The 13,615-nt window shown below is 43.2% G+C and overlaps 1 protein-coding gene across 1 annotated transcript in view; it reads left to right on the top strand.

Moving 5' to 3' along the window:
• The window catches only part of kcnh8 (potassium voltage-gated channel, subfamily H (eag-related), member 8), a 420,218-nt gene extending 407,097 nt beyond the window's left edge, over nucleotides 1–13,121 (top strand). Inside the window, exon 16 of the mRNA XM_078538524.1 lies at nucleotides 11,340–13,121. Coding sequence (XP_078394650.1) covers nucleotides 11,340–12,047 — 708 coding nt within the window. The 3' untranslated portion in view covers nucleotides 12,048–13,121. The remainder of the gene's footprint in view (nucleotides 1–11,339) is intronic.
• Nucleotides 13,122–13,615: the final 494 nt, after the last annotated feature.

The following is a 13,615-nucleotide window of genomic DNA, read 5'->3' as shown; positions in this document are numbered from 1 at the left end:
GAGAATTTATCTCTTTGTGATCTGACAGCTCCCTCCAAGACAGCCCACAAAGTGTACAATACTGGGTGGCTCTATGCTACCTAACTATGATCTGCAGTGAGAACATATGAAGCCAGCACTAGAAAGGCCTGTCAGCATGATGAGGCAAACAACACTGATGTCATGGAGAGTGGTGAGAAAGGGGAGGTCTCCAACAACTGCCTGAAGCCAGAGTTGCTTGGCAGCAGTTCATTAAAAAGCATTTCAACTGAACAATCCCTTCACTCCCTTCATGAACAGTCATATACATCTGTCCCAGTTCTTCCACCGTCCAATAAACTGGATCCGCCCGCCATTAATATACTTGTCACCTGACATTGCAAGATCACTACCTATGACAGGAATACACTGATCACAAAAGTTTCAAAAAATGTATAATTTCACTGGCTTGGAGAAATGCCAGGTTCAGAGTATTAGTGTATTTCTTAAATGCTGTCTTATCTACTCTCAAACTTCTACATGTTGATTCCAAGTGATATCAGCATCGGAGCTGGAAGGCTGCTGTGATTTAGATGCTCACAGTTGGCAGCCTCTAGGAACTTGGGCTTGCAAGAGCTTGACTGTTTAAAAAAGTGACATGCCTCTTCCTGACACCCCCACATTTAGCAATGCATTGATTTCCCTAAAATTCCTGTTCTTCCCCATTCTAGCATACAGCTGGGGAAGTAATCCTGAGATGCACAACTTTTCCTGCTGTCAGGATACAGCTCCACACTCTCTGTAATCTGCGAGAGAACAGATCCTAGGAGATCTCTGATGAAATTGAAGCCCCTGTCAAAGGTGGAGGAAGTGATGGAGCCCAATATCCCTAATACTACAGACTATTGTACATTAAAAGAGCCACAGACACCTGCAAAAAGGACATTGCTGCAGCGTGCATTGAGGCGACCAGATGCTCCATGGGTGACTGCAGAGTGTCGATGCCATGTGTCAGAATCACATACAAGTTACTAGCAAACTCATCCATCGTCTCTGATATGTTGCTGTAGCTCCCTATTTATTCGGCAATTGCTGGTGCACAGAAATTATTTTTTCGTTTAAAAGCTGGGTCCCTAAAGTCTGCATTTCTGCCTTCAGCAGAATTAGGACCCAAACTTGCTCTCCAGTGTGTTGCTTCCTGGTCTGTCCTTTCTACTTGAAAACTAGTCTGGCTCACTTGTGCTGTGGAAATCATCCTGTGCGAACTACTTTAACCCATTACAATGCACTGTCCAGTGTGCCAATTTACGTATTGGTGCCTGATCAAGTGATGAGCTTTCTTCAGAAGGACTGTATACCTCCACCTGTGCAGCAGCAGGGCCCAATGTATCTGAGGAACCTAGACAAAAGGAATAGGATAAGATGAAGCACACTATGTCTAGGGTGAGCAGTAGCAGATGAGTGGCAGTGCAATAGAGTCCTAGAGTACCTTGCTGTATGTGTGATTGTGAGAGCCAGAATTAAATGGAAACAAAAAAGAAGGAAAAATGCTGAAATACCCTACAGTGCAAGATCTCGAGTCTTGCCATCTCCAGTGCTGCATGTTCTTCCTCTAACATTGACTTTGATGATGGTGTTTTCCATTGGAGTCCAAGTTTGTAATGTGGTGTGACCGCTTCCTGTTCATCAGTTCTCCCTCCAACCATGTGTCAGCTTCTTCTGCAAGAACAGAGGCAGAGAATAAATACGTGCCCTGTTGAAGTGTTGTAAAAATATGTAAAGAAGCTTAGTAAAGTATGCATACTGCAAAGATTAAGCAACAAGTATGGACAGGAAGAAGAAATTCTAAGGGCAATCGTGTTATGATATAGGTGGTAAATCCCAAAGGGAAACTTGGCCAAGCTATTACAACGATTTGCAATTTGCACTTTTATTACAAGAAGGTATGTGTACTGAAGTCAGAAGTAAAGAGTCCACTACCACTTTTGGAGATCTTAAATATTAAGTTAAAACAATTGTTACAAAAGAAAAGAAAACTTAAACACACAAGATTACAGTTACACAGTTAAATTTAGTCTTACAACATTTCCCAAAAGATAGCTACTTAACTAGACCCCCAAATAAACACCCTTTTCCAAACAACAATTGAAATAGATTCTTAATCTATAAAACATCCAGTAATATTACTGCAAGGCACCCTTGTTGCTATAAAGGAGGTATTTCACAGCTTCTCTCTCTTCCTCACTCAACAATGGAAATCTAACGCTATTAACAAAACCTTGTTTTCTGGAACAAACAAGCAGTTCTCTGCAGGGGGATGGGGGGTAGGGGGGGTGGTGAGAGGCTACTTTTCACAGGTCTGTCTTTGCACAACCCACCTTTCAAGATCTCACAAGGCTACTCGCCATATAGCTTTCAATCTTTCCTTAAATATATTTTCTCCCTTTTGATCTTTTATATCCCATTGGTTTAAACTTTCTTTGGAAGTTACCTTTCCCAGAATGTAAATCTCCTCTGCACCCTCTCCAGAGCAATGATGTCCTTTCTGTAATGTGGTGACCAGAACTGTACACAAAATTCTAGCTGTGACCTAAACAACGTTTTATACAGTTCCATCATTACATCCCTGCTTTTGTATTCAATGCCTCATCCAATAAAGGAAAGCATTCCATATGCTTTCTTTACCACCTTATCTAGCTGTCCTGCCACCTTCAAGGACGTGTGGACATGCACTCCAAGGGCTCTCACTTCCTGTACCCCTCTCAATATCCTCCCATTTATTGAGTATTCCCTTGCTTTGCTTTCCCTCCCCAAATGCATTAACTGACATTTCTCTGGATAGAATTGGATTTGCCACTTTTTTGCCCATCAACCAAATCATTAATACCATCCTGGAGCCAACAGCTATCCTTTTCACTATCAACTATACAGCCGATTTTTGTGTCATCTGCAAATTCCCCAATCATGCCTCCCAAATTTAAGCCCAAATTATTAATATATACAACAAACAGCAAGGGCACCAACACTGAGCCCTGTGGAATGCCAATGGAAACTGTTATCCACTCACAAACACATCCATTGACCATTACCTTCTGTTTCCTGTCACTGAGCCAATTTTGGATCCAACTCACCACATTCCCCTGTATCCCATGGGATCTCACTTTTCTGACCAGTCTGTCATGTGGGGCCTTGTCAAATGCCTTACTGAAATCCACGTATACAACATCCACTACACTACCCTCATCAATCCTCCTTGTTACTTCCTCAAAAAATTCGATAAATTAGTAAGACACGATCTTCCCCTAACAAAACCATGCTGACTGTCCCTGAACAATCCGTGCCTTTCTAAATGACAGTTTACCCTGTCTCTCAGAATTGATTCCAATAATTTGCCTACTACCGAAGTCAAGCCAACAGGTCTATAATTTTCTGGCCTATCACTCGCAGCCTTTTTAAATATTGGTACAACTTTTGCAGATCTCCAATTCCCTGGTGCCTCACCTGTATCCACTGAGAATTGGAAAATGGCCCTCAGAGCATCTACTCTTTCCTCCCTGGTTTCCTTTAACAACCTGGGATACAATCCATCTGGCCCTGGTGACTTATCCACCTTCAAGGATGCCAGTCCCTCTAGCACTTCCTCTCTCACTATGCATATTCTATTTAGTATTTCACACTCTTCTTCTTTAACTATAATGTCTGCATCATCCCTCTCCTTAGTGAAGACAGAGACAAAATACTCGTTGAGAACCCTGCCCACATCTTCTGCATCAACCCACAAGTTAACATGTACATCTCTGACAGCCCTGCCCTTTCCTTAGTTATCCTCTTGCTCTTAATGTACTTGTAAAACATCTTTGGGTTTTCTTGGCCACCTTGTTACCTCTGTGTGCCTAAAGTTTTTGGCCAAAATCATCCCCTGCCTGTATGTTTTGAAATGAATCCTCTTTTTCCTCAACAACTTAATTTGTGATGAAATCTCATTGGCCTTAAACTTAAACTGTGCAAGATTAGCATACAAACATTTGGAACATTCACAGACTTGTTATCAGGGTGTGGATGGCACTGTCATGAGCAGCATTTCTTGCTCATCCCTAAGAGCACTTGATAAGGTGGTGATGGGCCTTCTAGAACCATTAATATCTGTATGATGAAGGTGCTTCCACAATGCTGTTAGACAGGGAGTTCAGGGATTTTGATCCAGCAATGCTGAAGGATTAGCGATACGTGTCCAGGTCAGAATGGTGTGTGACTTGGAGGGGTGCTTGAAGATGGTGATGTTCTGCTGCACCTGCTGTGATTGACCCACAAGGTGTGGGAATTTACAGGTTTGGGATGTGCTGCTGAAGAAACTTGGACAATTTTCTGCAGTGGATCCTGTAAATAGCGCATACTACACCTGTAGTATGCTGATGGCGGTGAAAACAGATGTCTAGCCCCATGGACAAAATGCTGATCAAACACACTTGCTTTTTCCTGAGTAGCGCTGATTTTATTAAGTGTTATTACAGCTTGCATCCATCCAGGCAAGTGGAGAGTATTTCATCTTCCCCTCAAGGAGCAAAACTGGAGTCAATGGGAATCAGAGGAAAACTCTCCACTGGTTGGAGTCATATCTAGCATAAAGGAAGATGTTTGTGATTGTTGGAGGTCAGTCATTTCAGCTCCAGGATATCACTACAGGAGTGCCTCAGGGTAGTGTCCTAGGCCCAACCATCTTCAACTGCTTAATCAATGACCTTTCTTCCATCATAAGGTCAGAAGTGGGGCTGTTCGCTGATGATTGCACAATGTTCAGCACCATTCACAACTCCTCAGATACTGAAGCAGTCCGTGTCCAAATACAGCAAGACCTGGACAATATCCAGGCTTGGGCTGACAAGTAGCAAGTAACATTCGCGCCACACAAAGTGCTGGGCAATGACCATCTCCAACAAGAGAGAATCCAAACATCGCCCCTTGATATTCAATGGCATTACCATTACTGAATCCCCTACTGTCAACATCCTGGGAGTTACCACTGACCAGAGACTGAACTGGACTAGCCATATAAATACTGTGGCTACAAGAGCAGGTCAGAGGCCGGGAATCGTCCTCCCTGGCTCCCCGAAGCCTGTCTACCATCTGCAAGGCACAAGACAGTAGTGTGATGGAATACTCCCCACTTGCCTGGATGAGTGCAACTCCCACAAAACCATCCAGGACAAAGCAGCCCACTTAATTGACAGCACATCCGCGAACATTCACTCCCTCCACCATCATCGCACAGTGGCAGCAGTGTGTACCATCTACAAGATGCACTGCAGGAATTCATCAAGGCTCCTTCATCAGCACCTTCTATACCCACAACCACTACCATCCAGAAGGACAAGGGCAGCAGATAGATGGGAACATCACCACCTGGAAGATTTCCTCCAAGTCACTCACCATCCTGACCTGGAAATATATCGCCGTTCCTTCATTGTCGCTGGGTCAAAATCCTGGAACACCCTCCTTAACAGCATTGTGGGTGCACCTACACCACATGGACTGCAGCGGTTCAAGAAGGCAACTAGGGATAGGCAATAAATGCTGGTCCAGCCAGCAAAGCCACATTCCGTGAGTGAATTTTTAAAAAAACACACTCCCACTTTAGGTGGGAATTTCTTCAAATCTTTGCTGAAACTACTTCTGTTTTTCTTTAATTCATTCACAGAATGTGGCTGGCTTTGCGAGTATTGGGTCATTTATGAGTCAACCACATTGCTGTGGCTGTGGGTCTGGAGTCACATGTAGGCCTGACCAGACCAGGTAAGGATGACAGATTTCCTTCCCTAAAGGACATTAGTGAATCAGATGGGTTGTTACAACAATTGGCAATGGTTTCATGGTCATCATTAGACTTCTAATTCCGGATTTTTATTGAATTCAAATTCCACCAACTGCCATGGAAAGATTTGAACCCAAGTCCCCAAAGCATTACTCTGGGTCTCTGGAATACTAGTCCAGCAACAACACTACTACACCATCACCTTCCCTACAAAGTGTTTTGTTTACGGTGGGCCTGATGCAAGGGTGATTCACCAAAAAAAGAACCAAGTTTGAAGGACATTAGCTTTGTGGAAAGACTAGAGAAGATGGGATTATTCTCCTTAGAGTAGAGAAGGTTAAGCAGAGCTTTAGGGATACACATATACACATCACAAAATGTAGCAATGCTGGTTAATAAGGCCATTAAAAAAGCAAACCTAGAGTTTGGGTTCATTCCTAGAGGGGTGGAATTGAAAACAAGAGAAGTTATATTAAACTTCTAGTGAAGTTTAGATAGACGGCACTTAAAGCACTGTGCACAGTTCAGGTCTCCAAATTATCAAGATGTAATCAAGGCATTGGAGAAGATGCAAAAAAGATTCACAAGCATGATACCAGAATTGAAAGAATATCCTTATCAGGAACTGGCTGGTGCTTTTTTTCTAGAAAAGAAAGGCTGACCGCTGATCAAATAATGGTCTTTAAAATTTTGAAGGAATTTGACACAGTAACATAGAAAGATGAAATAAAAACAGAAAATGCTAGAAACACTCAGTAGGTCTGGCAGCAAATCTGGAGAGAGAAATAGAATCAATGGGCGGAATTTTCCATGCCCATTGGCGGCGGATGTGTTCGGTGGCGTGAGCGGACATTATGGCAAGAAGGCCAAAAATCAGTTTCACGATGCCGTGAAACCAGTTTGCAATGGTCCACTCTGCCCCTTAATGGTGGGCCACGTTTCTGCTGTCGGACATCCGGAACTTTATTGTAATACATCTGCATCTCATTATAAGCTCTGCTCACCAGAATCATTCCCCACACTGAATCTTCCTAGCACGCCAACATGTTTCACAGTCCGTAACTGACATGTGCCTGGTGAGCTGCACTTCGCTCGGGACTTCAAAGTTTGTTTGCCGACCTTGCTTCGGGCAGCACTCATGGTCATCAGCGCTAGGTTTCACAGACAGCACCACATCACTTTTAGGGGGTTCACGGGCAGGTCTCTACCAAACAAGGTATGAGACGGGGGGTGGCTTTTCAATGGCTGTAGGGCTGGGGCTTGCTTGAGGAAGGGGGAGAAGTGGCCTCAGGCGAGGGAAGAGGCTGCAGGGCAAGGGCTGTACGGGGGAAGAGGGGTATCCCAGGGTGTGTGTGAAGGCACAAGTTGATCTGTGCAAGTGGCCTCAAGATGGTGAGGGCTGAGGAAGCAGTTTGCAGAGGAGATGAGGCTAGATGGAGATGTGTGGGTGTGTGTGAGAGAGAATGATGATTGATGTCCCTTGAGCTGGCAGTGAGTTTTTAAAAATTTATTCACGAGAGGTGGGCTTCGCTGGCTGGGCCAGCATTTATTGCCCATCCCTAATTGCCCTTGAGAAGGTGGTGGTGAGCTGACTTCTTGAACCGCTGCAGTCCCAGTGGTATAGGTATACCCACAGTGCTGTTAGGGAGGGAGTTCCAGGATTTTGACGCAGCAACAGGGAGATGTGAGATGCCAGTGAATGTGTGATAGGCTTGAGTGTATGAGGTTAGAGTGATGAGGTGGATGCCTTACCCTGGCAGCACAGATGAGATCATTCATCCTCTTTCTACATTGGATGGCCAACGTCTTGTGTGCAGCACTGACACTGACCACCACTGCCATCGCCTACTAAGACAGAGTGGTGATTGCTGGACCTCCCGCAGCCAGAGTGGAGGTAGGGGACATCACGGCCGGCCTTCACGGCATCCAAAAGGTGTTCCAGGGATGTGTCACTGAATATCGAGGCTGCAGTCTTCTTGCCTTTTGGGGCCATGTCTTCAGTGCAGCAGTCCTGGGCTGGAAGCACTGAGAGGTGTGCGTGCGACTGCACTTTAAATATGGTGCCCGGCGTGATGAAGCGGCGAGGTGATGGCATGGCAGGCAAATGAGAGCCTGCCCGCCCGCCATTGAAACCACGTGTTTTTGGGAATGCATGATTAATGAGGCGGAATTTGGACGATATGGCGTGAAAAGCCGCCATTGCAGCCGGCAGGTAAAATGTTCTTTTTCTCGCCCCGCTACTGCATTTAGTGCAAATCTGGGACGATTCTGCCCAATGTTTCAGGTCTATGACCTGAAACCAATAAAGCCAATGGGAAATTCAGGAGAAACCTCTTTATCCGGAGAGTGGAACTCACTGCCACCTAGAATATTTAAGACAAATGGGATAGATGGACATAAGGGAAGGTTAGATAAGGATAGGGTTAGATGAAATGAGGTAGGAAGAGGCTTGTGTGGAGCATAACTACCAACATGGATTACTTGGTCTGTTTTTGCAATGCGCTGGTGTTTACAGGGTTGAGGTTTTGTAGTGAGGGAGGACGAGTTATGGTTGAGAATGCTGGAAGTTTAGACTCTGTAGTGTGCATGTTTTTTACAAACCGATTCCACATGCGGAAACCAACCAGAAAGATAGGCTTAGGCGTCTGCTGGGCAGCAAATGCTGCACTAAAGGACACAGCCCACGGGTGCATGACTATTAGGAGTGAACATTGTGGGGGGAGCAAGGGGGTCTGCTGTAAATAGTAGGGGTTTGGGGAGAGTTTGGAGATATGGTAGAGATCAGAGGCAGAGATGGAGGAACAGGTCAGAGTCAGAGATTAGGAGTGCTGGAATAGGGAGATTAATGATCATAGGGGCTGAAGATCACAAAGGTGTCAGTAATCAAGGGAAGGCTGATGACGAAGGTTTAATGTTGGGAAATTTGCGGGGGGTGGTCAGTGATGGGAGCTTAGTGACATGGGAGTTGGCAATAGGGGATGTTAGTGATGGGGTGTTGATATTGGGGTATCAGGAACGGGGAGGTCCGTGATTGCGAGCAGGTCGATGATGGGGTGGTCAGTGTTGGGAGTGTTGCGGGTGATTATTGGGAGGGTGGGCGGGGATGTTGATGTGCAATTCAGTGATGGGGGTTAACGGGCGATTGGGCCAGGTCAGTGATTGTGGGTCTCAAAGGGAAATCTTGGTGGGAGTGAGGTATTTACATGTTAGCTTGTTGAGCCTGGAAGAAATGCAACTGCTTCTCCTTGTCAGTAAAGGCCACTTACCTGATGGATCCAGCCTTTCTTGTCTCCCTGTAGTTACTGGGTTTCCAAAGGCCCAGGAAACCCAGCATGGGTTAAAAATAGAAATCCTGTTAAAATGGAGGCACAACAGACTTCTTCAAAGCTTCAATGATGGACCCACCTCCCGAGAGCGGATTGGTCACCCACCCCCATCCAGCCTTCATTAAAACTAAAACTGGGCAGGTTTTGAGATGTGTTAATTTCCTGTTTCAGAGTGTTATTACTTTAACTTCTAAACCACCGCAAGGGTATATGTACTTGCAGCATTTCCAGAAAGCAGTGAAAACTTGCCCAAATTTACCAAAAAGAGCACAAAATACAGTTATATTTGCATGTTCTAACAAGGAAAAGGTACTATCAGTGTTCTTGTAGTGTTCAGTTATTCTGTGTTCAATTATGGGTGTCTGGTAACTGATCTAAGCTTACTGTGCTTGATCGATTAAGCCTGGGTGTAGACTCAGAGCTAAACTAAATAGACACCACACAAGCTACCAGAAGCTGAGCTGTAGCATGAGTGCAGGCATTTTGTGATTGCAGATATATTTTAAAACTCTTGTAAATAAACCTGTTGCACACTTAGAAACTAATGCCATCTCTACATTGCTAAAATATACAACAAAATGGCGCTCACAATCCGGAAAGCAATGCCTGAAAGACTGGCGGAGGCTGATTGAGCTGCAACTTACAAGGGAATTGGACATATCCTTGAAAAGGAGAAAGCTTACAGGGCTATGGGGAACAAGTAGGGGAGTGGGACTTGGATAACTCTTTCAGACAGCTGATACAGACATGGCCTGAATGGCCAGCTTCCATGCCATATGTTTGGATGATAGGACGCAAACAGTCTATCAGGTGGGAAGAAGTTTGTAACTGGTTCCTTGAAAACAGGATACCCCTCAAAAAATTTGTTCATAAAGACACATGAAAGAAAGGAAGAAAAAAGCAATGGTAAAATATGCTGGGATTGGTTTCCAGGCTACAAGTCTATTTTATGTGAGGCGACATGTTGTAATGCATACTTCCCAAAATCAACATGCATCAGAAACTATAATTTGAAGGATCGATTTCATAGTGCTGATAAAAGTACATGGTAAGTATTTTTTCACCCATATCAGATATTGCTCTTCAAGATAGATTGGGGACTGTTCTTTACTGAGAATGTACATGTACAGGATGTATAATTTTCTGTGTTCACTTTGTTAATAGGAACATGGGCCGGAATTTTCCAGCCACTCACGCCGGAGGAATCTTCCGGTTCCACCAATGTGAACAGAGATTTCAATGGCTTGCCGGCCCTGCCATGGTGGGGCTGGAAAATTCCCGACATAAAACCAGAAGTAGACAGTTCAGCCCCTCAAATCTGTTTAAGTCCCACTCCAAAGACTTGAGTTTAAAATCTAAGATGACACTCCAGTGCCAGTACTAAGGGAGTGCTGTATGGTCAGAGGTGCCATTTTTCAGCTGAACTGAGGTCCTGTCCACTCTCTGAGGTGGGCGGAAAAGATCACATGCCACTGTTTTGGAGAAAATCAAGGGAGTTTCATCACTACATCACTAAAACAGAATTTCTAGTCATTGTCACTCATATTACTGATTGTGGGGCCTTACTGTGCACACATTGGCTGCCATGTTTCCTCCATTACAAGAGTGATTACATTTTGTTGGCTGTAAAACAATTTGGGATGTCCTGTGGTCGTGAAGGGTGCTATATAAGTACAATTTTTTCCATTTTTCAATTAGATCATGGCTGATCTGTACTTCAACACTATTTACCTGCATTTGATTTAAACTCCTTGGTACCTTTACCTAATAAAAGTCTGTCAAAATAATACATGCAGAAACATTACACTAGCACTATCAGAACCAGATTTTGTCTTACAGCTACCCTTCCTGTTATCGGAATTTATGTGGCATTTCTTAGTCATTGCTCCATGCATTAGCATGGGTTAAAGTTAATGCATGAGTTATCAAAGCAGTACTTTTCTCTAGGGCACAAAGATGCCACATGGCATATAGATACAACACAGATAGACTGTAGACGAATATATGTTTACAGTGCCCTTTATATACAGAACTCTAATTAACCACAAGGTACACTCAGCATTTCCAGAATGCATAGAAAATTTGGTCAAATTTATTTAAGAGCACAGACAATAGTTGCATTTGCATATTCTCACAAGAAAAAGGTACCATCAGTGTGTTCAAGTGCAGTACATTATTATTTATACTTCTCAGTTTGATTGGCACTGTGTAAATAAAATCAGTGACAAAGTACTTTTTTTTAACAGATGGGTAATCTAACTCAAGAAGTGTCTCAATTAGGCAAAGACCTTCACAATATAATGCATCTTTTGGAAAGCGTTTTGACAGCACAGAAAAGCACACCTTTCTGGCCTGTTCATGGTGCTCACATGGCCCCTTCAATGGACAACTTGAAACCAAGAATGGCTTGGACATCACATCAGCCTTGTTTTCACATGCAGGGAGGGACAGCTTCTTGCACTACAACAAACCCATCGCAAAACTCAACAGCGGCGGGCATGTGGTCTTTGGATCCAGGTGTTCAATACGGTAACCCTCAAGGACTAGGAGTGATTTCACAAAGACCTATGGAAAGTGATCATCACCATGCCTTCTCCACACCAGTCCATTCTCAGCATTGCCAGTCATCCCAAGGTGACTGCTTACCACTTGTTAGATGTATATCTCCACACTCTGACACCACGTTAACCCCTCTTCAGTCTATGTCAGTAACCCTTTCATCTTCAGCAAGTTCATCACCTGAGAGATCGATTCCACTGGTGTTTCCCTGCAAATCTGAAGAGAGTAGCAGCTCCAACCTGGGCCCAGTCAGTTCATCAGACCTTGGAAATTCACCAGATTCCTGGGAACTTGAAGGGATGTCAGGTATCTCTTTATCAAACATCGCAGCTTCGTCTGTAGAGGTTGTGACAGGTACACAGAAATTTAAGAATGACAGTGCCATTAACTTGTAATGATAATGATGAATTAATAAGTACTGAAAAGTACTGAAAAACATGGCCTGCAGCTGTCAGTCCTAAATATATCATTATTGCATAAGTGCAATATTCTTCTGCATTCCACTGATATTGCAGAGGTAAGAGTCACAGAAATTGACTTCAGGGGAACACTGGAAAATGAACTTTATTTGAAATAAAGTGATGAAAATATAGCAGATTAATCTTCAGTGGAGAAAAAGTCATAAAACAGTTTTCAGGAGCATGCTTATGAATCTATAACTATTTGAGCACAAAACTAGTTTGCTTGTCTGGCCTGCAAACTCCCAGGGTGATCTAAGACCCTTGCAGCCTCAGGACAGCTGGAAATCAAGGGCAAGAGGATAAAAATGGCTTTTGTAGCAGAGGTAATTCTTCCCAAAAGCAAAGGTTTTTTTAAAAAAAAAGTCTGTGCTGAAGTATCCCAGATGGATATGAATTGGGCAGTTTGCTCTGGGTGGTCGGGCATCCTGTTGATTCAGTTCTCTTCGTGACAAGGCACAGGGACAATTATCGCTGCATGCTGTCTCCTAGACAATCAGTCAACTACAGCTGGTAGCAGAAGGTTAGTTGCTGCACATTGTATCATGTAAATCAATTTGTTCAATTATTTATCAAAAATGACTATTTTTATACATTTGGTATGGACATTGTATTTAAGTCACATGTTTATAATGAAACCTTTTTGTGGCAAAGCTTGAAAGAAAACTCAAATGCATTACAAAAATCCTATTTATGCTGTTAGCTCAGAAATAATTGGAAAAAAGTTATCTAAGGCACTGTGGTTAAAAAGGTATGTAAAGAATTAGATTACTTAGAATCGGTTGCATGCTACCTATGAATGTACCTGCAGTGATCAAATTATAATAACTAAAACTAATAGAGAATGACACTTATTTATTGCTTATATTTCAATAACACATTGTAGGGAATGTCAAAAAAAATCATGTAATCCCAGAAATAGGTACAAATATAGAAAAGCTCACTAACTTTAAAAGTATTTCATGTTCTTTTGGATTCTTACCATTTAATAAAAAGAACTTGATAACTTTGTATGAAGTGTTGCATAGATGGTTTCTATTTTGTACGGATTGTGTTCCCTGTGCAAATTTGTTTATTTTATTTTGTTCAAAAACTAACAATACCTCAGTACCTTTGTTTTTAACAGCATGTGAGAATCCCATTTAGAGTGATGAGTAGAAAGCCTAGCCTCTTTCACTCTCTCTGGTTGTTACCAACAATTCACAATATGGGCTGTTAGGCATCTCTGTGACATAGAGTTCCTGACCAGGCAAAGTGCAAAGAAATAAGTCTCAGACCACATTCCCAGTCAGCAAAAAAAAGGCCAACAAATTCAATAATCCCTTAAAGCGGATGTGCAGGAGGTAGGGTGTGCGCTACATGCAAACTTGGTGCTAACATCTCATTATTATGTATTGGGGAGCAGCCAGTGCTACCCACTCTGAATATTGACTAAGTGACTGTTTTGGTTGCTGGGGGGCTGGGAGGGTGGGTGGGTGGGGGAATGGTGTTAATGTAATCAAGCA

The sequence above is a fragment of the Cetorhinus maximus genome, chromosome 3, assembly GCF_964194155.1.
Source record: "Cetorhinus maximus chromosome 3, sCetMax3.hap1.1, whole genome shotgun sequence".
NCBI classification, from domain to species: domain Eukaryota; kingdom Metazoa; phylum Chordata; class Chondrichthyes; order Lamniformes; family Cetorhinidae; genus Cetorhinus; species Cetorhinus maximus.
The sequence above is the reverse complement of the archived record's forward strand: the minus strand, read 5'-3'. Positions and strand labels throughout refer to the sequence as shown.